This window comes from Lissotriton vulgaris, chromosome 4_1 (assembly GCF_964263255.1).
Source record: "Lissotriton vulgaris chromosome 4_1, aLisVul1.2, whole genome shotgun sequence".
NCBI classification, from domain to species: domain Eukaryota; kingdom Metazoa; phylum Chordata; class Amphibia; order Caudata; family Salamandridae; genus Lissotriton; species Lissotriton vulgaris.
Genome location: NC_141691.1, coordinates 1,477,482,133 through 1,477,495,633, shown reverse-complemented (window position 1 = coordinate 1,477,495,633; position 13,501 = coordinate 1,477,482,133). Strand labels below are relative to the sequence as shown.

The following is a 13,501-nucleotide window of genomic DNA, read 5'->3' as shown; positions in this document are numbered from 1 at the left end:
TGTAAACAATGCTGCCTGGTGACTGTCTCTAAATTGTATCCTTCAAACTGGCAATACCCCAACTCTTCTGATTGGGGGTCTAGTACCATATTTAGATTAATGTTTGCATTGCTGCGCCTGCACCTTGGCCTTGTTTTAAAAAAAAAAAAAGTTCACTTGAAACTATGCTCCTTTCCAGCATTTAATGAACAAAATCACTTTAATCCCTGCAAATTACCATGCAAACTACTTTTGCTTTTCCTGAAAATATAGCAAGTTCTCAAACAAGGGCATATCAAATAAGCTTGAGCTGCCAGAGCTCAGAGAACACCATGAATAGGGAGGCACCATGAAACTGAGCAGAAACCCAATTTACTTTCTAGACAATGTGAAATATGGGATATTGGATGAACAGAATGTAAAGGTCTTTTAAAAACTGACTTCAAACTGGGGGAGCCAGCTTATGTGACGATTCGTTTATTAAAGAGCTCTTCAGATATATATTTGCTCACACCTTATAAACAAGGCTCAAAGCTCCTGGCCTAGAGCCTCTGAGGCTGTGTTATTAAAAGGCAGTTTAGCAACAACGGGGTAACCCAGTCCCCCTCAGAACCTGGGCAGTTATATGAGAAATATACACAATTTGTTCTGCCGGGTGATTACTATTTCTTCAAAGGATTGACTTGATCAAGAGTCTAGTCATAAAAGAGACCAATTAATCATAACAACCAAAAACAAACGACCAGTGCTGGTATTATATGAGCTTTTATAAATTTGCATCATTCATAAATACGCAAAGTGAATTTTCATAAGGCTGTCAAAACAACATATGTGAGAAATATAATGTGCAAAATGGTGACATTTTGTGCTCAGTGACTCAGTGGTGGTGTACAGTATATACAAAGTGATTAGGGGAAGAGGGGCAAAGAATTTATAACGGCCAGAAATGCACGTATTTTAAATAAAGATGCGGCCTGGATAACTGAATTTCATCGCAGGATCTTTAAACTGGTCATTGGGATATGTGTCGACGTTTCAACCCTAGTACTGCACTACTGTTAGGTCAGTGCGGGTCTTCATCAGGACTGGGGCAAGGAGAAGACAGCTTAGAGAAACCTGACTGATTCTGAGATTGTTACACCATATAGAAGTCTTCACAAAGGTGAGGCTTGTATCCAGAATGTGTAGGTCTTCATGTTAAAGATCAAACTTTCATGTTTTACTAAGTTGTGGTTGCTTTACATTAGATCGTATTGGAATCAAGATCCCTGTTGTTGGGTAAATCCCACAAGTCAGTTCCTATTTAATGCATCAGTTCATGTGGAGTGCTCCGTTATAATCCGGCCACTGCTAAGAGAGGGGCAATAGATGGAGAGATTATTCCCCCCATCGACTTCGAACATGCTCCAGATTCCTCCAGACATGCACCATTCTTAGCAATAGGCAAACTCCAGTGTCAGTATAAGGCAACATAAATGTATTCCTTCACAATTCAGCCATGGTAATTCAAGATCCATGGGTTTCAGTCACTGTACAATTGATTTAGATAGGGTTGTTCTGACAAATCCATCCAATTTCTAATCATCTTTTCGTTTCCAAAATTATTACAAAAGTGGTTCAAAAAGAGGATTGGCGACTTTATTCTAAAAGAGCTGTAGAGAAACAGCTTTGTACAAAACAAGTCTTATTCCTTTGCTAATCACATTTTTTGCTCTGGCCATCTCGTATTTTTTTACTTTATAATTGCTGCAGTTTCAATGTTTGTAGCTGTCAGCCTGCCTCCCGAGAAGGCACTGCCACCTGTGCTATGTTTTAAGGATAGGTGTTTTACTTCCAAATCGCCATAACTATCACTCCAGCAAGGCAGCTGTCTATTTGAAGGGTTACATTTATTTATGTTAAATTTCACAAATATACATGTCTGGAATCACGCTCACTTCATAAATTGGGATTAATCGGCTGTCTAAATACCACATCAAAGGCCTGACGATTTAATGCCCAATGGAGGGGTCTGCCAAGATGGGAAATATGTCCCTGAATAGAATCTACAGCACCTCCCCATTCAGAAGGGAGGTCAGTGAAGTCAGTGACGCGGTCTTCTTTGAGAGGCTGGGGCAAGTGCTGGCTCCTGAGAGGAGATAACCTTTGAAGCTCAGTATATTGAGCTGGGACGACCAAGGATAGAGTTGTAAGGCAGCAGAGAGCTAAGCATAACTGGGAAGAGAATTCATAATTTTAGATTTTTGGTACATGAAACTCTGGGATAGACATGGAGTTACCCACTTTTCTGAAAAACCAAGTGTGGGGAGCCTGGGAATTTTGTCAGAATTAGCTACATCTCATCACCAATGACTGACTGGCTTGCATTTTAACACACCAGGCTTAACCCTCTCCAAGGCAAATATGTGCCTGTAAGTGAAGGGGAGAGAAGACTTCCCAATACCAATTATTTGTTGACTCCCAGACACCACTGGATAGAGTAGTTTGCTCTACTGGAACCTCTACGTACTGCATTTTGCTCCAAGGCTGGTTGCCCCTGTCAACTGCTGGCCCACAGGACTACATAGAGCCGAAGTCCTGATTGTAATATATGCTTTGCTTTCCGAGACTGCCATTTCTGAGGCTAGGAAGTGCCGAAAGTCCCACAACAGAAGACAATCTTGCTTATTTTGAAGTATTACATTGAACCATTTGGTACTGGGCATTACATGTGACTCTTTAAGAGGAGTTGTGGGATTCCATCAACTGAAGGAAGATTGGAGTCTAAAGAGCCAAGCTGATAGTCTGAAAACTATTTGCAGGACATTTCACCAAGGTAGTACAAATACAGAACTGATTTAAAAATGTTGGATTGCATGAAAAATGGCATCTGGAAGAGCGTTCTTTTTGTCCTACATTGTGAATGCTGGATTCTTACCGGCTACGCCCATACATAGGAGGCAATGATTGTCTTGCAGCTCATGGATTAATTTAATTAATCACTTTAGATTGGAGTAGATGTCCTGCTCCACGCACTTTTCATGTAGTGGACTCATGCCAGTCCCTCATGTGGGGTCTTGCGAGTAAGGAATGATGGAACCCTTAGGCTACTGATGGACTCCGTAGAGCTGTGACGTATGTGTTACAGTGGAATGCAATGAAGGCTGATTTCAGCATTCATCATTAAATTAATTGCACTTACGGTGTTTTACGGTGTTTTATGGGTGTGTTGAGTCTCTCGACAATTTCACCAATATTTTCATGAATTTTCTGTCGGTCTGACTGAAAATGCATCTTTCGTAATCTACATTGGGCATTGGATTGTACTTGAGATTCAAAGTTTCTTTGTCAGTTTGCAGCATCTTCCTTATAACTTTTTCTACACAATCACCACCAAGATTTTCGAGGTATTTGATAATCTTTTTGTTATCAGTCTCTTCAAATGCATCAATAAAATCTTTAAATGTCTCGATCCACACAATCCATCTATCGCCAATATTTTGCTTTTTGACGGTATCAAAAGGTGGTGGTGGTTTCAGGAATGCAGCAGCATTGTAGACCAGTGTGGAACTTAGTGAAACCACTGGCAGATCACTGTGACTTGATTTAAGCAACTCATCTGTGAGACTTTTGGTGGGCTGGCCTCTGGATCATCCTTGGTAAAGACGGAAAATAGGACCCCTTTCTTGGTCTCCATTAGAGAAGCAAACAGTCACATTCTGATTGCCGCTCTTGGCTACTACACTACACAAAGCATACGCAAATTTGTAAGATTTACATAAAAATGAAAAGGATGGACAACAAATCTTTGGAATGTGAAGGCCTTTGATTGTATTGGTCTGCTTAGAATTCCAATAAAAAGAGAAGCTAATTAAATTATTCTTATTTCCAACAATGTTTCCGTGTGTGATAAATAGACGAAGATCTAGAGTTCCAATGTAGCCAATCAGCTTCTCAATATGTAGTTTATTTAGTTTTCTGTGGCAGCAGAGCCATATTTTTTAACCGTAGCAGGGAATGACACACTCTCATTGGCAGCCATAACAGAAAACTGACAATTTCATAGGTAAGTACACAAAGATGTGTCAATACTTACAACATGGGGATGACCAGACCACTGGCAACAGCTGTACCTGCTGTCCAGCAGGAGATAAGGAAGTAAAAAGTCAGTGCGGTGAAGAGCGAGGCATACCCAAACTCCTCATGAGTACCACGTTTGAACAGCAGCATGATGCCTCTCTTGCCATTTTCAACCAGAAGAGCAGCAGCTGCAAAGGAAAGAGAAAGTGGACAAAACTCTATGTTTTAGGAATATTCTCCGTAGCACGTGAGTATTTTATTCCATTTTTGGTATGTAGAATTATTGTATTATCTAATTATATGGTGTATGATTTTGGGGATTAAAAAATATATATATGTACAAGATTTTTATGGTTTATATTTCTACAAGATAGTTTATTGGAAATAAATTTCTTTAGGACATTTTTTTGACTTTTAGGTGATTCAGCAGGGGAGGCTGTAAACATGTTCCTGTATCAAAAGCTGTTTTTAGGAAAACAAAGTCCATGCGCTCAAAAGGAGGGGTGGGTAAAAGTTACATTTTGGTTGCTAAGTTTGACAAAATTGATAAACTTACTCTCTGTGAATATTGTGAAATGTGTTAACTACACAAAACGCCCCCTGTAGGTGAAAGTTCCACTCCATAAATGTTTGCTGACTAATTTTTAGAGCAAAATCTTTTGAGAGCCAATTCTCCCATTTACAGTGAGTTTTGAAGATTTTTCCCCCTTTTTAAATATTTTTAACACCATTTCAGAAAGGTTGAAATTTCTTAAACTTTTTTTAAATAAATCTTTTTTATCTGTGCAAAACACTACTCAAAATATGGATTTTTACTTTTTTTTGCGGTTCAATATTAAAATAATCCACGTCATTCATAATGTCCTCCTGGCTTGTATTATATTACTCCTTATCAATTGTTACCTTGGTTAAATGTCTGATTTGAGTGGACGACTCCATCTGTTCCAACCCACGAGCTGCCCAAAGGACAATTGTATTCTGAAATCTCCCTCTGGAATTGTTGAGTGGCAGAGCTGTTAAATGACCTGGTTATTAAAAATATCAGAAGTCATTATTGGAGATTTCATCAGAACTGTGTCTTTTTAGTCATGTAAACGTGCACATATAAAGTTTCTTATACCCATGCTTTTCATAAAAGAAATGAGAAAAACAAAGCAAAAACAACCAAATGTGGTGAGCTTGAATGAATCCCAGCTACTAGCATTTACCCTGGCTGTACTGTTCAAATATTTTTATTGCATGATTTAAAAGGAAACCTTTGCAAAGTACAAAAGATAACATTCTGACACTTGTTAAAATATGAATAAATATAACAATATAAAACTTAGTAGGTTGGTGAGATGGAAACCCGGTTCCAATTATACAAAGCGCCCAGCCCCTTCATGTCCAAGCTCTCTTGTGGATGCGCTGCTCCGCGGATGCCTATGAAGACACTCCCATCAGGGCATTTGTGGTCGTAGCCAAGATTGTGTTTTGAGTCCCAAAGTTGTCCAGCCTATTCGCCCATCCCTTTTTAATATGGGTTTTATTTTGGTGTTTCCAACAGATACATATCCAGACCAACTCCCTGCTATTGTAGGGGACTGTGGATCTGCACCTCCAGCTGAGGTTGGGGTCGACCTCTCCCCTCTCCTAATATTTTTACTGCACGGGCCAAAAACCTCACCAGTGCGCAGTTTAAATGTGTGTTCCATGGGTCAAAGCAAGCCAATACTGCAGATCTGCATGATCTAACATCTTTGTCATTCCAGGTCGTCCGTAGAAGGGCCCTCCTTTCTTTCACGAGACTTGGGCACAGGCACAGAACATGAGTTATAACTTCCCTATGGTTGCCACAAAATCGACATTGTTCCTGGGCTTGAACTCTTTTCCATTTGGGAAGATGGCTCGACAAGTTGATTACCCCCAATCTTAGTCTTAAGAAACAAAGTGTGATGTGTGCGTTGAAAGGACAAGTTAAGTATCTCTGAGGTGTCAGCTGGTCATATGATATGAGGGTCATCCAACCATGGCTTCTTCTTGCAAGACTCGCCTTGTCTTCCATAAGGGAGAGCTTTTTTGCACTTATTTTTGCTAGCCTTTTAAACTCGTTTTGGCTAACGTGTAGGCCCCAGACTTCACTCAGGCCTAGGATTTTTAGCCCGCTTGACAAGTAGCCGTGCCCTGCTAGCCATCGTTTTGTGTTCAAATTGGACCATAGATGTTCCGCTAGGCTACCTCTTTCGACGACCTCAGCTTGTGGCAGCACATTAAAAAATTCTTCATTCTGCCCAGCGATTGTTTGCAAAGGCCCTGTTCCTACCTGATTTGTGCCGGTGATGTAAATGATGGTAGCTGGAAAACTGTTTTAAAGATCTTAACTATAATTTTATCTAGTTGGTCACTGTCCAGTCCTTTCAGTACCTCACTTACATATGTTAGGGTAGGGATGACTTTTGCCTGTGCCGCCTGAAGTGTTGGAGCGAATGTTAGACCAAATAGTTTCTTGTGGCTAAAGCTAGCGCTGCTCCTTTCTTTTTTTGCTCTTCCAGATGGCGTTTGTAGCTTCCATTGTTATCAAAGAAGACTCCTAAATACTTATGGCTTTTAGATTCTATGATACTTTCTGTGTTTAGGACCCATGCCATCTTTTTTGGCCTTCCCGGGCGAACCGCCAAAATTTTCGTTTTCTTATTATTTATCTGGAGCTCATTTTTGTTAGAGTAAACAGCAGTTGCGTCCATGAGCCTTTGTAAACCTATCTTTGTGTTGCTTAGGAGGACCACGTCATCTGCGTATAAAAGGTTTGAGAACTGTAGGCTGCCTAGTTTGGGAGCATGAGCATTAACTGAGTTAAGGGCTTCCGGGAGATCCAATAGAAATAAATTAAAAGGTGTAGGGGCCAAGACGCATCCTTGTTTGAGTCCTTTCATTGTAAAAATTGGTCATGACAGTCTGTAACAGTCGCCAATCTTTATCCTGACCCATGTGTCCTGGTGCAGTAACTCTAGGGCTCTTAGTAAACCGATTGGGATGTTCAGTGCAAAGAGCTTCTGCCATAATTTAGCCCTATCGAACGCCGATCTATAGTCTATAAATCCAATGTAAAACGGTCTGGTACTGGACTCCGCCTGGTCTATCAGACACGAGAGAGTCATGAGGTTAACCACAGTGCCAATTTCGCTTGTGAATCCAGTTTGATTCGGAGGGATTATTGAATGTTCCTCTGCCCATTCCCGGAATGAGTTCAGCAAGATCCCTGCAAAGTACTTTGCTTCGTTGTCAATGAGAGCCACCAACCGATAGTTCCCTAGGGATTTTTTGTCCCCTCATTTGAAGATTGGAACAAGAATTGATCCTTGCCGGGAGGGTGGAATGATGTTCTTTACTAAGACGGAAGTAAAAAGGGAAGCTAGGTTGGAGGCCCAGAAGGCCGGATCCTCCCTAAACAAGGCAGGAGGGATACCACCTGGTCCTAGGGCCCTATCTTTCCGACCTTTTTTTTATCAGCCTTTCAATTTGGTCCTCTGGGACTTTACTGTGCTCAGTGCTGTTATCCTGATCTTGTCTCTCTGTTTCCTTTTTAGTTGTAGGATTTTTGTGGAAAAGCTCTTCCATTGTTAGCCCTTTATTAAAACGGTCCGGAGGTGAGTTCAACTCTGTCAGAGCGTTGGTGCCCTTTGTACCAATCACCTGATTCGGGGAATGGTCTTGTCATTCATTAAAGTGGCTGCGCAAGAAGAAATACCACTCTGACTCCAGTATGTTTGATGAGGCGACTTTTGGGACTCGACTCCCAAGGCTATTTATGGTGCGCCAGAACCTCGCGGAATTGTTTGACCTTATATCTTGATATAGTTTGGCCCAAAAGAGATTCCCTGGCTGGACTGTGTTCCAGTCCTTCGTTTTTTTGGTCAGTGTATTACTAAAGATAAAACCAGTCATATGAAAATTACCCTTGCTCCATCACAAATAATTAAGCCGCTTTAAACGTGAGCTATTAGGCCAAGCACGCTTTGAACAGGATCAAAACCAATCTCACATCAGCTTCAACCTTGTTAAGCTCCCCCATCCTCATCAGCAAGGTACAGCTGGAGTCCTGTGTCACAGCAAGCATGGAACCCACATTGGCGAGTACCCATCACACTTATCTCTTGCTGGGGAAACAAAAACAAGCATTGGCAAAGCCAATAAGTCTCACCTTTGGGATCCATTTGTTTTTCCAGTTTTTAGCCATGCTGCACAGCATTCCTGATGCTATGCACCTTGGATAAAGTGGTTAAAAAAGCCTTTGACACAGTCTCCCATGTAATTTTAAAGGCACGCGCACCACGTATGTGTGTGCCTACAAAATGACACAGCCCTTTTTTTATCTTTTTTATAATCAATCTAAGATGGATTGTAACTAAAAAGAATTAAAATGTTCAAAAGCATTTGCTGCTTTTGTAAAGAGGGTGGATGGAGCAAAGCAAAACGTGGGTGGCAGCAACTTAATGGAGGGTGGGGGCATGACAACCAAAGGGGGAACGGGAGCTGTGGATGCTGAAGAAACACATGGAAGGGGTGGGGGTGCTAAAACAACATAGGACCCGTAAGCAAATGAGGTACGATGGGGATATGTAGAAGTAAGACAGGAGATGGTGGAAATGAAGCCAAAAGCAACACAGGGTTGGGGGCAGCAACACGGAGGACAGGGGAGAGAAGTGCACACATGAGATGGCTTGAAAACACATGCACTCCTGTGGAGTGCTTATCACAAAAGAAAGTAGAGCTGGAAAAGCAAGCAGTGGAAGAAGACATGCCAGCCAATCAAAGAGGTGGTAAAGAGGTAATGTTCCATCAGAGGAACAAACACAAGACAGACAAGGACAATTTAGTTCTTAAATTTCCTCTAGAACTGTTGAGTGGCAGAGTTGTTAAATGACCTTGTATTAAAAGAATTCAGAAGTCATTATTGGAGATTTCATCAGAATTGTGTATATGTAGTAGTGCAAAGGTGCACAAATAATGTTTCTTATAGCCCTGCTATAATCAAAAACTAAACCAAAACAACTAAAAGTGGTGGGCTAGAATACATTGGTATTTACTCAGGACTGCACTTCAGTCCTTTGGTTTTTGATCAGTGTAAGCTAGAGTCCTGTGTCACAGCAAGCCTGGAACCCACATTGGATGCACCCGTGACACTTACCACGTCTTGCTGAGAAAAACAAAAACAAACATTGGGAGATCCAATAGGACTCACCTTTGCAAACTATTGGCCAGTGGTTAGCCGAGATGCACGGCATTTCTGATGCTATGTAGCTTGGCTAATGTGATTTTTTTTAAGTTGCCATTGACCAGGGCCAGGGGGACACAGAAACAACAGGGGAACCGTAAGCAAGACAGGGGTGATTGGGAATATGCAGAAACAAGACAGCTGAGGGTAGGAAGGGGAGCAATAGCAACACTGGGTTTTGGGAAAGCAACACAGAGGTTGGGGGAGCGAAGTACACAAGAGAGACAGTGCATAAACACATGCACTCTCATGTAGTGATAAACACAAAAGAAGAAAATAGTGCTTGAAATGCATGCACTGGAAGTAAAGATACCAACCAATCAAAGAGGTGGTAAAGAGGCAACGCTCCATGTGAGAGGCAAACACAAGATTGACAAGCTGAGGCACAAACAAGAAGCAGGCAAATGAGAGTGAGAGGAAAGGCAGCCAATGGAAAGCAATGGGCAGCATCAAAGCCCCTCTACGTTCTTGGTAAACCACAATATGTCTCCCAACAGACAGATCATGTGCTGTCTAATAGGATTCACCTAACAAGCGCTCAGCCATCACACTTAAATGTAGGCGAGCCAGCTGACTCCGGTGTTTGGTGAAGCTTTTTATACTTCATGTGCACCCCAGGTTGATGTTGAAAAATAGGCATTGGTGTACAACGTGTGATTGTTAGAGTTATGAAAAATGATATATTTCATAGTTGCCACTCTTGTTGCAACTCTAGAAAGGCTGAGCCAACATGTATGGTAGGGATGCTGCTCATGGCAAGTGAGACACAGGACTCAGGCTTGCATTTGCCTTGTTAGTACCCCACCGGAACTAAACTGGGTGCCAGGTTTAAAACCAGATTGTGGATCCTCCTACACCTTTTGAGGAACAATATTCCATTAACCTCAATTAGCTTTGTAAATACATATTTGATTTTACCTCCTGTTGCTTATTCTCATGCAGTTATAATGAGAGAAAACAAAACTGCAGGAACCAGGATGCAAAGAGAAAACACACAACTTAATAAATACCCAAACCAAATGTGTTGTAACTTTAGAGGTTTGGCCTCCTTCTGGGCCCGGGCACCTTCCCCCATGGACTCTGATTGAGCTTGATACATGTGAAAAAAGAAGCCAGATTGCTGGCCAATGATGGGTAATTCTCTACACCCCAGGTCCTTCCCTGTCTCCCTTGTGGTTTGCTGATCACTCATGCCTGTTTGTGTGAACAGGTCAGACCATGGCCGATTCACTCAACGTTATGATTAACCTGTGTGCACACATCTTCCCACACTCTTCCCCCACTCTCCATGACCCTCTCCCATCCACTTCTTTCTTTTCAGCAACAGTTGGGAGGAGAGGGGCGAAGGGGGAAAAGAAGGATAAGAAAGAGGAGAAGAAAGATGTGGACGAGGATATTGAGTATTGATGAGCAGGGTGCTGCAGCTGGAAAAAATATCTAAGTACAGTTTTCACTGACGGCAGATCAGTGGGCAAATACTGTGTGACTTGAACACAGAGAGGTCTGTGATCCTTTCTGATCATCGGGGGGATGGACCCAGGCCACTCATTCCAAAGGCTCTGAAGGTGATTGACATGCTTTTGTGGTTTGTGTGTGTACTGAATTGCCCTAAAGTGTGCTGTGCAGGTAAATGCACGTGACTGTGCATGTAACTCTATTGGTTTGATGCCTCCAGCAGGCATTTTTCACGTGAAGTTCAATTTGAGGTGAGACATTTGGTGAGGGTGGGTAATGCTCCTTACCCACCCCATTGCTGGGTAAGGAGCATTACCCATTGGTGGGTAATGCTCCTTACGCACCAATGGCGTGGTGTTTGCATTGATCAATATACATCAAAATTAAATGATGTTTAAAATGATACGTTTTAGTCCTACAGGCCGAGCTATGAGGTCCTTAGCTGTTAAAGCTCTCAAGTTCACTGCTTTGTTAAAAATGTGAATTTTACGTAAGACAGTAGTCAAATTGCACTACAAGTAAAAAGGTCATTGTGTCCAGTGTTCTAGTTTATATAAAATATCAACATGGGTGTCTGGCACACTTAAGAATGTTTGCATGCATGCACAAAACTGTGGCTCGTGTCATATAGGACACCGCCAGTCAGTCATTACTTTTTATCCAACAGCACTTTGCTTTCAGGAACTTGAAATACATGGGTATGCATATAAACTGCTTTTGGATCAAAATAAAGAACTGCTTGAAGGATGAGGCCTCTCAGTAACCTTGCACACCAACCCTTTTGCTGTTGTCCTTTCTGTGTACATATATTGTCAGGGAGAATTGAAGTGCTACTGTCATGTGTTTCCTGCACAGCCCATTGTTGTTTTTCCTATGTTGACCTAGTTTTGCACGTTGTAGGCGCATTTCTTTTATGCCACGCTTGCTTTTGTGCCACATTGCATTTTCACACAGAACCTGCATATGTTTTGGTGTTCTGTTCTGTTCCTGGGATTTAGGCTAAACACAACAGACAAGGTCAAACAGCAATGCCCCTGGTTATTCTATTGGGTCAGGCACTAGAACCTAGACATATTAAGAGAATGCAGCTGCAGTTTGTGAGCAAACATGTCTTGTCATATAACTGAGAACAGGAGTTCTAGAAACACAATCTGAGTGAAGGTTCTGAAGCAAGATCACTGCGTTAGCTGAGATGTAGAACATCCATCTATGTATGCTAAGGTATGGGGTTCACCACTAATCCCAGAGATCTTTGACATATAATCATTTAGCTTCAGTAGGAGGGGGCGGTTTAGGCTAACCTGTATTATAACATGACAGGGCTTTTTATGGGCCAGCTTTCTACTGGTGCAGTTCGGGTGTCTAACATTAATTTGTAATCTGTGTGAAGCCATCAATTAACCCCTTCCATGCTCATGACGAGCTCAGCTCGTCATGAGGCACAGTTGAGCTGTGCTGATGACGAGCTGAGCTCGTCATGAATATAGGAGAATTAAAATATCCAGCACAGGGGAAAAATAACCACAGCAGCGATGTGGTTAAACAGATCAGTACAATGAGGTGAGGACAGATGTGATCCTCGTATAGTGGATGCCTAAAGTGGGCATCTAAGATGGACTGCTGAAGCCCTGTATTCAAGCTGATTCCAAATATGCAATATACTTAGAGACACGAGTCCGCCCTCACCTCCAGTGTAGATAATTATGCTGGAAGGTCCATGTGTTAGTTGATGACAAATTGAAGATGCCATTTACTTAGAGCTCAGCTGCTGCACAGGAAGTCTTCATTTCTCCTTATCCTCAACCACAAGATGCTCTTATGATTGACACATCAAACAGGAAGCGGTTCCCGTCTGCATTCCCTGGACAAATCACCACATGTTGCCCAAAAGCTCTCAAAATGACAAAGCTTTTAACTCTGGACCCTCAGAAGTACTCATCAGTGATCTTTGTACCTGTCAAGAGAGGCATCACGGGGCGTGTGTCAACGTAGGAAGACTGTCATAGGAGAATGGCTACCTTACTCCACGCCAATACAGACACTTTCTCCAATCCTAAACTTTTCATCTACAAATCATTGATTTCAGGAGTGTTATTTTAAATAGTTTGTTGCAAGTAAAATAAGATTACAACACACAGAATGCATTAGGCTACCACACAAATCTCCAGGACTGGAACAGTGTCTGCAATAACCTGGAGTGAGCTGGTCACACTAGCTGCTAGAAAAACATATTGTACCTTAAAATCTTACTCTTATTAAGCAGTTGAGCTGATCAAAGTGGAGAGGCGGTACAAAAGGGGGTGGTGATGGACGGGGCATCTGAATCAATCAAACACTCACACCCAGTCAAAAGATCTGGGTTTAATCCATCACCGTTCTTTAGCCCACTCTTCCACCCCAGTTCAGACATGGCTGAAGCCCGAACTGCCAAGCCATGTCTTCCCTGGACCGGAAACAAGCTTCCGAGGACCGGTTTCTGGCATTCCAGCCTTCTTCAGCCCGGCTTGCTTGAATCCAGTGGCAAAGTGAGCAAGGGACACACGTCTGAGCATACCCTGCCTCACTTATGGCGGCCGAAAGCGGTACAAAAGGGTGGTGTGGAGTGCAAAAAAACGATGGATTTAGGCCCAGATCTTTGTACTGGGGTAAATGTAAATGTAAGACATTGTTCTGCATTCTGTCCATCAACTGTGTTTTTTGCAATTTTCACCCCGAGTGGGCTGGGTATGCTCAGACTTGAGTCCCAGGCTCTCC

General features: G+C 42.2%; 1 protein-coding gene across 1 annotated transcript in view; it reads right to left on the bottom strand.

Annotated features, from left to right (window-relative positions):
• LOC147724139 (chloride channel protein C-like) overlaps positions 1 to 13,501 on the bottom strand; it is a 627,958-nt gene that overhangs the window by 410,115 nt on the left and 204,342 nt on the right. The window contains exons 9-10 of the mRNA XM_086965734.1: positions 4,942 to 5,063; positions 4,055 to 4,226 (exon numbers count right to left, since the gene is read on the bottom strand). Of these exons, the coding sequence (XP_086821860.1) occupies positions 4,055 to 4,226; positions 4,942 to 5,063 (294 nt within the window). The remainder of the gene's footprint in view (positions 1 to 4,054; positions 4,227 to 4,941; positions 5,064 to 13,501) is intronic.